The 13,039-nt window shown below is 32.1% G+C and overlaps 1 protein-coding gene across 1 annotated transcript in view; it reads left to right on the forward strand.

The window, feature by feature from the left end:
- Positions 1-6,099: 6,099 nt before the first annotated feature.
- LOC140440087 (xylulose kinase-like) overlaps positions 6,100-13,039 on the forward strand; it is an 85,354-nt gene continuing 78,414 nt past the window's right edge. The window contains exons 1-2 of the mRNA XM_072530356.1: positions 6,100-6,314; positions 10,603-10,861. Coding sequence (XP_072386457.1) covers positions 6,189-6,314; positions 10,603-10,861 — 385 coding nt within the window. The 5' untranslated portion in view covers positions 6,100-6,188. The remainder of the gene's footprint in view (positions 6,315-10,602; positions 10,862-13,039) is intronic.

The raw sequence follows: 13,039 nt of genomic DNA on the forward strand, positions 1-13,039 counted from the left end.
ATCGTCACTGGGCCAATTGACAACTTACAACCATATGTTCCTTTGGATCAACGTCAACAGCAGGAAAAGCTTCCCTCCAAAGCTGTAAACAACGTCGTTTAGCAGTTGTAAGGCGCTATGACGTTATGGGTTTAATAAAAATTAAACATATTTTTTTTTGTTGACTGTTAACGAGTAAATTAAAAGAAAAAACAAATATTTAGTACCTTCAGAAAATTACTAATTGTTTGATGACGGCTGAGAAAAAGTGGCAAATAAATGTATTAGGCAGGTACTTGTAAAGGATTAAGGCTGTTAATGCGGGGCAAACCCGCTTGTAATATACAACCACTCTGATTCTAACCTTTAAAACGCAGTATAGGTACAAAGTCTTTAAGACGGCAAGTGAAGTAACAAGGGAAGACTTACGTCCCATAATGGATAGAAGTCATATTATATAGACGGAACATAACTGTAGGCTATGTAATAAAAAGAAATAGTTAAGCTAACTTAACAATTAAGAACCCAAGAAATAGAAAGATGAAAGATTTAATTAAATATAAATACAATATATATATATATATATATATATATATATATATATATATATATATATATATATATATATATATATATATATATATATATTATTGTGATATTTAAAGTCTTGGTGCGCCAAGCAATAATTAGCTAATTAATTTTTTTGATTAATTAAAATTATTTAAATGATATGATTATGACTCTATCACAATTTTAATTCTTTTATCTCAGGGTTAAATTCGTGCTTCAATATCTATGCTATTACATGTGAAAGGTAAGGTCCAGAGAATACCGGAATAATAAAAAAACACATATGATCTAACACTATATATTGAAATAAAAATAATGAAATAATTCACACTCAAAAGTTTTCAATAAACAAATCTCATATAAGGATTCTCAAAATTTTTGTTCTACGTACGTGAACAATCAAAATTTATGGTACAAACAATATTAATTGAAAACTCAAAATTCCGAACTATTCTAACTCTCCTAATCAAAATATTTATATCCTTTCTAAATTAAGTGTAAAAATTGTGTTATCAATAAAAGAAAAAACTGCAGAAAACAAAAATATCTCTCTCTGATGATGAGTGGTCCAAATCCTTGTTCCTTGTAGACTATATTATCTCCTCTCAACCGCTCCCTATGTAATCAGCAATCTTACAACAGATTGTTGCAAGTATATCGTCCTTAATGATCTCCTTCAAAAGCAACAATCATTCAAATTATGATAGCCTTTCTCCTCTCGATAAACTGAATCTCTCGTTGGCCCGAGTGAAAAATGACTCTTGGAATATCTTCTCTTTACGATGAACTGAATCTCTCGTTGGCCTGAACAGTGACTCTTGGAATATAAGTAGGGTAATATGACTTACAATATTTTGCTGCTCCAGCTTCTGTCAGATACACTAACTCCACAAAAACTCACTAACATTCAACACTACTGCTTGCTACTTCTCAGGAACCGCCAGAGAACAATCACTGTTCGTCTTACAGATTTGGAAAACCAACTGATCCTCCTTTCTCTCTCCTCAATCTCGCTAAACTTTTTCCTACATACTTATCCCACCTTTTTCAATCTCCGCCAATCAAAACTCGTCACAATTCCCCCATTTTTTCATTTCGATAACAAACAAATTTTTACCTATAATTATAAAATTTCCTAAAACTTATTTACAAATAATATTTTCTATAATTCTTAAAAACTAACAAAAACCTCTTTCTAAAATCTCTTCTATTTGTCTCTAATCACTGCATTAATGTATTTTGGAAAACCCGTTTCAATTGTCTATGGATTTCACTTAAAATTATGCGGGTCACTCAAGTATAACAAAGAAATAATTTATGTATAGCTTACATTTTGTTTAGTACAGGTAATCCAAGAATTTAATAACTCTCCTTCTTAGAAATGTTTGTTGGATATTATCCTACTTATCTGAATTATTTTAATGTTTTTGAACTTTGAAATATTTTTAAACAAACCAATATATTTCTCGATTTTACATATCATAACAAATCCCCGCCATTTGATCTGCCGAAAACTCTTTGTTAAATTTTAAAAATGACAAAAGTTTTCTAGGATCAAATTATTTCACTATGTTATTAAAATCTACTTATGATACTGATAAATGTCGTGAATGTTAAAATACCCCGTATATTGCCTGTCTTTATACGGGATTGGATATATTTTCGTTTTAAATTTTTCCAAGTATTTTCCCTTAAAAGAAAGTTCATAATTTTTAGCCACTCGGTTTACTTCATTAACAAGATCTCCATGGTTTCCTAAAATCCTCTCTATTTTCTTTCCCATGTTTTCTCCACAATTTATTTTTCTTTCATCCTCCTTGTGTTCACATGTGTTCACTGTCCATAATACTTCTTCACTAAATTCTGGATTCTCGTCCATCAGTGCCATTTTTTCTTCTGTTTTCTTTTTATCCTCTAATTCCCTTTGGTATTCCGAGCACCATGTTTCTATTCCTTTCATTTCTCTGATGATACTTTCTTTTTCTTCCTGCTTCCATTCTGTTTTATCGTCGGTTGCCAACAATTCTTCTGTACCTTCTATTTCCTGTTTTTCTCTGGTCTCCATCTTTTTTTCCTGCTTTCTTTTCGAACTCTTCTTCTTTTTCTTCCTTTCTTGCATTTTGCTTTGACTCCTTGTAGTCGACATGTTGTTTCTTTTCGTTACTGTTTTTGTCCCCGCCAAATGTGAAATTTTTACAACACTCTATATGTTTCAGAACACGACAATATTTCTCCCCAAATGTATTAAATTTTCACGACAAATATCAAATATGCAATCAGTAAAATTCAAATAATTCCAAATAAATATCAAATGTACGATTGGTAAAGAAAATAAAATCAAATAATTCAATAGCAGTAAATATCCACTAACTACAATCAATCAATAAATCAAATTTATATTCCCTGGAAAAATTGTCAAAATACTTTCAAATTCAAATTCCCTCAATGTTATATGTTTTTATCTCTGGATCACCTGTACTTATTCCAGATCTCTTTCCCTTCCTTCAAATGTAAAGCTGCGATATTTTTAAGCCCCACGTTTTGGAAGCCAGTTATTGTGATATTTAAAGTCTTGGTGCGCCAAGCAATAATTAGCTAATTAATTTTTTTGATTAATTAAAATTATTTAAATGATATGATTATGACTCTATCACAATTTTAATTCTTTTATCTCAGGGTTAAATTCGTGCTTCAATATCTATGCTATTACATGTGAAAGGTAAGGTCCAGAGAATACCGGAATAATAAAAAAACACATATGATCTAACACTATATATTGAAATAAAAATAATGAAATAATTCACACTCAAAAGTTTTCAATAAACAAATCTCATATAAGGATTCTCAAAATTTTTGTTCTACGTACGTGAACAATCAAAATTAATGGTACAAACAATATTAATTGAAAACTCAAAATTCCGAACTATTCTAACTCTCCTAATCAAAATATTTATATCCTTTCTAAATTAAGTGTAAAAATTGTGTTATCAATAAAAGAAAAAACTGCAGAAAACAAAAATATCTCTCTCTGATGATGAGTGGTCCAAATCCTTGTTCCTTGTAGACTATATTATCTCCTCTCAACCGCTCCCTATGTAATCAGCAATCTTACAACAGATTGTTGCAAGTATATCGTCCTTAATGATCTCCTTCAAAAGCAACAATCATTCAAATTATGATAGCCTTTCTCCTCTCGATAAACTGAATCTCTCGTTGGCCCGAGTGAAAAATGACTCTTGGAATATCTTCTCTTTACGATGAACTGAATCTCTCGTTGGCCTGAACAGTGACTCTTGGAATATAAGTAGGGTAATATGACTTACAATATTTTGCTGCTCCAGCTTCTGTCAGATACACTAACTCCACAAAAACTCACTAACATTCAACACTACTGCTTGCTACTTCTCAGGAACCGCCAGAGAACAATCACTGTTCGTCTTACAGATTTGGAAAACCAACTGATCCTCCTTTCTCTCTCCTCAATCTCGCTAAACTTTTTCCTACATACTTATCCCACCTTTTTCAATCTCCGCCAATCAAAACTCGTCACAATTCCCCCATTTTTTCATTTCGATAACAAACAAATTTTTACCTATAATTATAAAATTTCCTAAAACTTATTTACAAATAATATTTTCTATAATTCTTAAAAACTAACAAAAACCTCTTTCTAAAATCTCTTCTATTTGTCTCTAATCACTGCATTAATGTATTTTGGAAAACCCGTTTCAATTGTCTATGGATTTCACTTAAAAATATGCGGGTCACTCAAGTATAACAAAGAAATAATTTATGTATAGCTTACATTTTGTTTAGTACAGGTAATCCAAGAATTTAATAACTCTCCTTCTTAGAAATGTTTGTTGGATATTATCCTACTTATCTGAATTATTTTAATGTTTTTGAACTTTGAAATATTTTTAAACAAACCAATATATTTCTCGATTTTACATATCATAACAATATATATATATATATATATATATATATATATATATATATATATATATATATATATATATATATATATATATATATATATATATATATATATACTTGATAAATTAATCAATAAAATATTAGTTGAATATCAATCTTTATTAAGTGAAGTAAAGTAAGAAAATGTTATTTTATTTTATTTGAATTTATTTAAATAATGAAAATTGATGTAAACACACACCTTAGGGGGCAATTTTAAAGTAAAAAACCGTTAAGCCTAATTCTGCAATATTAATGCATGATAGATTTGGCTCAAGTTACTAATGTCAGTTCTCTTATTCAGAGCGTTAGGGTGTTTAAGTATTAAACACATTTCCAAAAACTGCCTTTTTACGAGATTGCGTTCGTTGCCAAGAATCTTAACTTCATTAAAGTCAACCTTGTGATTAAGTGTTAAGAGCATGTTGAGCAAGAGCATAAGTATGCTTAGATAAGTTAATATCACTACGGTGTGTCACGCCCTCGCAGTGATCTCCCTGTCTGACCGATGTAGCACGAGTCACACTCAGAACAAGGTATATGATAGATGACATTGACTTGTAAAGAAGGGACAAGGGTGTTTTAGTTTTAGAAAATAAGTTTCTGGCAGTCTTGGCATTCTTAACTGCAATTTTAACAGGTATATTGTTATGTTTGTACAGTATTATTATGTTTGTACAGTTTAATAAGTTTTTCAGTAACTTGAGGGAAATAAGGTAGAGAGGAGTAATGGGTAGTTGGAGCCCCAAGTACAGTAGTAGGCAGAACAGTGTTATTCATGGTATTATTTGATATTATTCTAAGTTGGTCACCATGGTATGTCATTAAATGAGGAACCATAGCTTTGTAAATAAAGGTATTTGTTAATGAGGGAAGATGGGTAGGAATTCTCAATCAATATGTTTCTGAGTAGTTGAAGGGATTCAATTCGATTAACCGGGTGTGTTAGCCTATACAGCCTGCAGCTTAAAGCTTTAATAAGGTTTAATTTGTATTTAAAAGCATGACAAGAGTGGTAGTTGAGAAACCTATTACAGGCCATTGGTTTTCTATACCAATTTGTGGTTAAGGTGTTGTCTCCCATTCTAATGACACGCATGTCACAGAAGGGAATACTATTGGTGATGGGGTCCTCAAGTTCAACAGTGAACTGTAAGTGAGGATTAAACTCATTGAACAAAGACAAGGTGGCCTGTATCTTGTCTGGAGGTAAGGCTAGTAATAGGTCATCAACATACCGCTTAATAAAAGGGATTTGGAAATCTAAAAGACGCAAACGGCCAGATACTAAATCATCCAGTACAAAATTAACTAGGATGGGAGAGATTGAGGAATCCATAGGTGTCCCAAATATTTGTAGATAATATTTATCATCAAAAACCAAAAATTTGGTGTTAAATACTAATTGCAACAGTATATATTGTAAGAACTAGTCGAAAAAGATAAGCTAACCAATAAAAAATATATTCTTGAAGCTGCAGGTTAATCTATTAAAATAAATGTAAGTATCTTAACTGTTTTTATCCAGTAGGTACACTGTGTCATATTCTAGTAAACATAATATATTACGTTAACTTCACTTTTGACGTTTTCGTTTTGTCACACTTTTAGTTTTGTGTTCAAAATTTTTGTTCGTAAAAATTCAACGTGCCGTATAGACAATGTCATGCACAGACGAGTTTGCCAGTATTATTATACCTAGTGGATCTATTGATGCCTCGAAACAGATTATTATTAATGTTCCCAGTAATATTCGTGGATCACATGTAGTTGTTCCGCCAGAACATGTGAGTATTCTAGTCTTTCTTTATTTAGTACTGTATATTCTAATATTATCAGTCCATCTTCTTTAAAATCTCTGTCTACTTTTTATATCTAACTATTTTCGATTTCAAAGCACGTGGTGTTCGTGTGTATTAAGGTATAAAAAAATTGCTTATTACAAGCTTAAATTTTTATTTTAAGAAGATCTTTTCGGAATTAAATCATTCCATCATCAGTTAACTAAAAGAGAGAGTAAAAATACCAATATTAAAAAACACAAGTTAAAATTTAAATATATAGAAATAACACTTTGGTTTTTTACTACTTACATAAAAAGTTGTTAAAAAACATTGTATGGCCACTTAAAAAAACTTTCGAAGGACATCCGTATTAAAATATCATCCTCATGGTTTTATCAAGGTAAATGCAATAGACTTAACTTATTGATTATTAAAACTGAAGATGGGGGCATCTTACATGACCCCCTGTATCATGTAAGATGCCCCCATCTTCAGTTTTAATAATCAATAAGTTAAGTCTATTGCATTTACCTTGATAAAACCATGAGGATGATATTTTAATACGGATGTCCTTCGAAAGTTTTTTTAAGTGGCCATACAATGTTTTTTAACAACTTTTTATGTAAGTAGTAAAAAACCAAAGTGTTATTTCTATATATTTAAATTTTAACTTGTGTTTTTTAATATTGGTATTTTTACTCTCTCTTTTAGTTAACTGATGATGGAATGATTTAATTCCGAAAAGATCTTCTTAAAATAAAAATTTAAGCTTGTAATAAGCAATTTTTTTATACCTTAATACACACGAACACCACGTGCTTTGTATTCAACAGGTATACTAGCCACTCCTGGATATTTCCACTTCATGGTTTGTTCCAGTTTCACTTTTTATTTTCGATTTATCTGTTCCTAGTCCAACAAAAAAATTCCTGACAAACTATCTACGAATTATGCCTATTACAACCATGGACTTTAAGCAACAAGCCGTTATATCTACAATTATATTAGTTTTAAACTCATCTTTCATTTTATTATGTTTATGTCACTGCTGCTATTTTCCAATGCACTTTAAAAATTCATTAATTTATGACTATCATAGACGTTACGATTGCTATGAGATCAGTAAAATATAGGCTTCAAGGAGGAGTCCTATCACCTCTAGCTACAGTAGTAGGAAATAAACTAGGGCATTATTATTACTGAACGCATACAAGAGGATTTATACCTACTAAATACTTAGTTTTGAAGGTAAAGTAAAAAAAACAAAAAAACTTTTCAGAAAATCCTAATAAAACAAACAACATTTGTTTTATTTATTAAGAGGTGGATATATACCATTTAACCTCGGCCACAAAATGAAACAACACTATCATTCTCGGAAGAGGTCAAGTATCGCAAAGTTATCCATGATAGGAAATTTACGTGGGTTGAGTAGCTCACAAATATACCCACTAAAACAACAAGAGCTCTATGTTAGGCTTTGTGGCAGAACATAAGGTTTGAAACCTATTAAACATATTATATAATCATTATTAGACGCATAAGTACTCATGCCGCGGTAATTTGGTGGAACAATACAATGCAGCAAAAGGCAATCTCTCTCTTCAGTCCTGACACCCTGAGTGTAGTGGTCATCGTGATGTTGTTTGTTTATTGTCCATCTCCAAAGATCTCTCTCTCTCTGTCTCTCTCTCTCTAATTATATTATTTCTTTTAACTCATGCATTTAAGGTCTTTCGCATTTTCCTGTCATTTGGTGAATTAATCTTGTTGGCGATCTTCTCCGTTATCTTCGGCGTTCCAACTTTCCTTGGATAATCGTTTTTCCATGTTTTCTATGTCTGTTCTTATACCATGTCTCTGGTATTCCTCGATTAGATGACGAATGAATTGGCTTGCAGCTTCACAGTTGCACAGTTTTTGCCACTTACATAGATTTTCTGAACATATACCGTGTCCGGTACGAATTCTAGGGTTTTTTCCATATATGGCTAGAGAGATCAAAACCGTTGTTCATTTTTGTTGGATCTATCAAGTCACGTAGGTGGCCAGGAGAGTTCCCATTAAACAATTTCAACTATCTGCCATCGACGTGGAAGTAGTCATCAGAAAGCTGTTTAGCAAGACGCCAAGGTGGATTTCGACATCACAGTCGTTTTGTAGCCTGTCGAGATACATCCCGAGGGTTATTCATAATTTTATTTGACTCTACGTTTCTACTCCGTACATAAGCACTGAGTACACGTAACATTTGAGCTCTTGAACACAGAGCTCATAGTCAAGAATGCACTTTTTGCCTTTCTGATGCGACATCCAATCTCTTGGATATTGTCACACGACTCATTGATTAAAGTTGTATGTACTGTGAGACACGTTCAATTCTCATTTGGTTCACATACAGATTTGCTCCAGTTGTTTTCCTTGCTGATGATCATTAGCTTGGTTTTGCTGGTTTTTATATCCAGTCTATATGTTTTAGTTGTTATTTCCGTTATTTTACTCATTCAGTTTTGCAGTCCTTCCATGGTGTTGGAAAATACTATTGTATCATCTGCATACCGCAGGTTATTGAGTTTGACTTCATTTATTGAGATGCCTTCATCAATGTCTTTTAGAGCCTCTTCAAAAATGTGCTCCGAGTACAGATTGAATATCAGTGGTGAAATTATGCACTTCTGTCTCACTATCCTTAAGATTTTGACCTGATCTGTATGTTCTCCATGTATTCGAAGCACCGCTGATTGATTCCAATACAGCTTAGCTATTATTTTGAAGTCTCTGTCCTCTTTAGCACTTCCATCATTTGCTGATGCCTGACTCTATCGAAAGCCTTCTTGTAGTCAAGCAGGCATGCTAAAACATCACAGCTGACACCTCTACATTTCTGAAACAATATCTGCACGCTAAATAAAGCTTCCCTTGTACCAAAGGCGTTCATAAATCCAAACTGATTGAGCGCAATTTGTTCCTCGCATTTCCGGTAAATTCTTTTGTGGATGATTTTTAAAAACATATTCAACAGATAGTTCATTAGGCTTATGGTCCTATAGTCTTCACAAACGTTTGCTCCTGGTTTTTTGGGCAATGGTACGAACTCTGATTTGAGCAACTCTACTGGTATTTTTCCTGCCTTGTATATTCCATTAAATATTTCAGTTATTATTTTTATTTATTCTGCATCTAATAGCTTGAACAGTTTTGCAGGAATTTCATCAAGTCCCGGTGCCTTTCCATTCTTCATTTGTCTTACGGCTGCCGTTATTTCTTCTGGTAGGATTTCGGGTCCTGAATTTTCTTCAATAGTGGGTTCTTGTATTGTTCTAAGGTCGTGAAAAAGTTTCTTTTAAGTATACTTCCCATACTTTCTTTTTATCTACTTTGGTTATGGCAAGATTGCCTGATCCTTCTTTATTTCTTGACATTGTTCTCTTTCTTGTCTCTCTTTGGCTTCTCTTATCTTTTTTGACGGTGGTATGTATTCTCTTATATTCTTGGAGATTATCTTTGTTTTTATTCTCTCTGATTCATAAGTTCAAGTATTTCATCGATCATCCACGATTTCCGTTTCTCTGTATCTTTCTTCAGATGTTCTTTTATTTCTCTCACTGTTTCTTGTATAGTGGTCAGACTTTCCTCTATAGTTCCTGTATTTCTGCATTTTAGCACCTTTGCATTAAGATTTTCACTCAACTTCAGTTGAACATTGGAATCTTTCACTTTTCTAACATCATACTTCTTCATCGACTTACTTGTAACCTGCTTCATTCTGACTTTGAAATTACCTACAACTGGTACATGATCAGAATATATGTCTGCTCTCGGGTATGTTTTGACAGATATACAGCTGTTCCTATACTTGTAATTAATAAAGTACAAAGAAAAACATTATCATGAGATTAAATATACCTAGTCCTCGAGTTGCTATTTTTTTTCAAATACAAAGATGATCATTACTCTTTTTTGTTTAATTTTTTGTTGGACTGCCTATAAAAATTATATTAACAAAATAATATTGTCGATTAACAAAATTGAAAAAAAAACTAAAGCTAAACTGATCCTTACATATAATGAGAATTAATCATAAATAATAACCAAAGAGGATCTTTTGACAAATAAGTGATCAGCATCCAGAAAAACCAACTAATGAAATACTGTATATTGATGTCTGACAACGGAATCTGAAAGATAGGTACTCTAAATTGAATTAAATGGCAATTAATCGAAGAAAAGAGAAAAAATATTTGTTATTTTTTGTAAAAACTCATTGTAGGTATTATATTTTCAATTTTAGAATGGAACCGATTGTCATCTCGCAAGAGATTTTGACGATGAAAAGAAAGAAAATATGCTTAACCTCCTCAACGATTTCAAATGTAAGCGCGATACTTTGCTACTATCCAATATACGTCAAAGGTTGCGGCTTCTAGATCAAATGGAATATGTCGAAACAACGGTACTGAAAAAAGATATCAGGGATTACCAACAAGCTAGAAAAAAGTTAGTATTTGATTTACAGACTATAGCTTCAACACTTCCGGATCTAAGAAAATGTAAGTATTTAAATAAGAGTTAATATTAAAGATATTCAGCGTTTTTCAACAATATTTATTAAAAAATTTACAATTCTATACCACTAGCAAATTTAAAGAAACGATAATAAATTTTATTTTTTAGAAATATTTTGGTTGTCTTAGAAATTTAAACACAAAATCCTAAACCCTTCAGTACACGCGTTCTATTTTCTTACGTGACTACACGCGTGGATTACATTAGTAATCCATACGTACTGGAGCTCTGGAAAAGCAATATTATTTGAAAATAGTATTATTGTTTTAATGAGGTTTTAATAATACCACTGCAATTTATAATTGGCTTTATTTTATAAGTAAAATGTACATTAAATTAAAAAAAAAAAATAAAAAAACAATGAAAATTAAAAAACAAATGCTATAAATCAAAGTTACCTATAACCAAAGGTTACAAACCAAACTAGGTTCTATATAACATCTTAATATGATTCAGACTGCATGTTCTGTTTTATCTCAGCACAATGTACACATATTTGCTTTAAATGTCCTGAGCAAGTCCACTGATCACAGCTGCTGCACCATTTTCTTGTGCTCTATTCCTTGCTCGTCCACAAATATGACAACGCCCAAGGACCGAAGATCGAGTCGGAACTTCTTTAGGAGTTTCATTATTTATTTTTAAAAGAAATTTAATTTTTTCTCTTATTTCTGTTAATGTGTGAGTGTTGTCCAGTCGCTTTAATATAAGTTTTTTTATTAACTCAAACGAAATGTCCAGAAGAAAAGTGCTTCTTGGGAGTGATGCAGTGACATTATTAGCCTTATATTGTGCACCCAACTGGTCAACCAGATCCACACTGAATTTTGTTTTGTTGTAATCCGATATCATTTCGGGTTTGTTCTTGTTTTCTGTTTCAGGATCAATACTGTCATCATGGTGCATGGTTAAAACAGCTAATACGACCTTATTTTTTTTTGGAACGTACGTTACCAAGGTACATTTTTCTTGGAGGAATCTGAATAGTGAAGAATGTATGTCCCTGTTTTTAGACTTTATAAATTCTTGTGGTAGCTCCCTCTTATTCTTACGAATTGTAACAATAATAGTTAATCGCTTTTAATGCAAGTCCGTGGCCGAAGGTATACTGGTAAACTAGTTATTCATGGTTACATTTCTGCCCGTTCCTTCTATGGGTTTAACCATTCTTTTAAAAACCTCTGTGCTACTCCAATCAGTTTCAAAAGGATCGGTTGGTTGTGTTCCACAGTAAATCTTCATATTATAGGTATATGCATATTTGTTATCTACTAACGCAAATATTTTTATACCATATTTGTATGGTTTACTGGGGATGTATTGACGGAATTGATATTTTTCTCTAAAAGCAAGTAATTGCTTGTCAACTATTAAATAATCTGAAGGTGTAAAATTTTTTTAAAAATTTTCAATCAAAAGCCCAAAAATGTCTCGTATAGGAGCAAGTTTATCCAGCTCTCTCCTTTGTTGTCTAGAATTAAAGTCGTCAAACCTCAAACATCTCAGTAGAAATCGAAAACGATTTAAAGACATTGTCAAGTAAATAGCTTCAACACCAGTACGTTTCTTATTATCCCATATTTGCAAAACATTTAGTCTTCCAGATTTTAGAACACCTCCTAAAAAGAGCATATCAATAAGTCCCCAAATTTCTTCGACATCGGTCATTTCAGTATCTCTGTAGCGTTGGAAATTTGCTCTTACCTTCTCAATATAGATGTTGGTACAACGCGTAATTTTTTTGACGATATTATCATCTAGCATGTAGTTGAAGCATTCAAACTGTGTTTTTGCGTTTCTAGCTTCTCTTATTGGTCCTGATAACTTCAAAACAATATTTGTTGCACGAGTTCTTGAAGTAGAAGCAGGACACATCTTACTCGAGTTCGTTTTTTGTCTTTGCCAATATAGTAATTTGAAATTATTTTTTCTTAATCTTCTTCCTCTTGAACCTCTTTATCACAGTCTTGTTCATATTCTTGTTCAGACATGGTACATTCTTGTTCTAGAACATCATCAGATACATATTGCTCAACATTATAGTCATCTGAGCAGCTGTCGTCGCGCTTCGTCAGAACCATCTATATTCGGCTCCTGTTCGTTCTCTATTTCATTATTCCATTCCATCAGCATTTTTTTAAAATTAGAGTCGCCGACTCTTG

The sequence above is a fragment of the Diabrotica undecimpunctata genome, chromosome 4, assembly GCF_040954645.1.
Source record: "Diabrotica undecimpunctata isolate CICGRU chromosome 4, icDiaUnde3, whole genome shotgun sequence".
NCBI classification, from domain to species: Eukaryota; Metazoa; Arthropoda; class Insecta; order Coleoptera; family Chrysomelidae; genus Diabrotica; species Diabrotica undecimpunctata.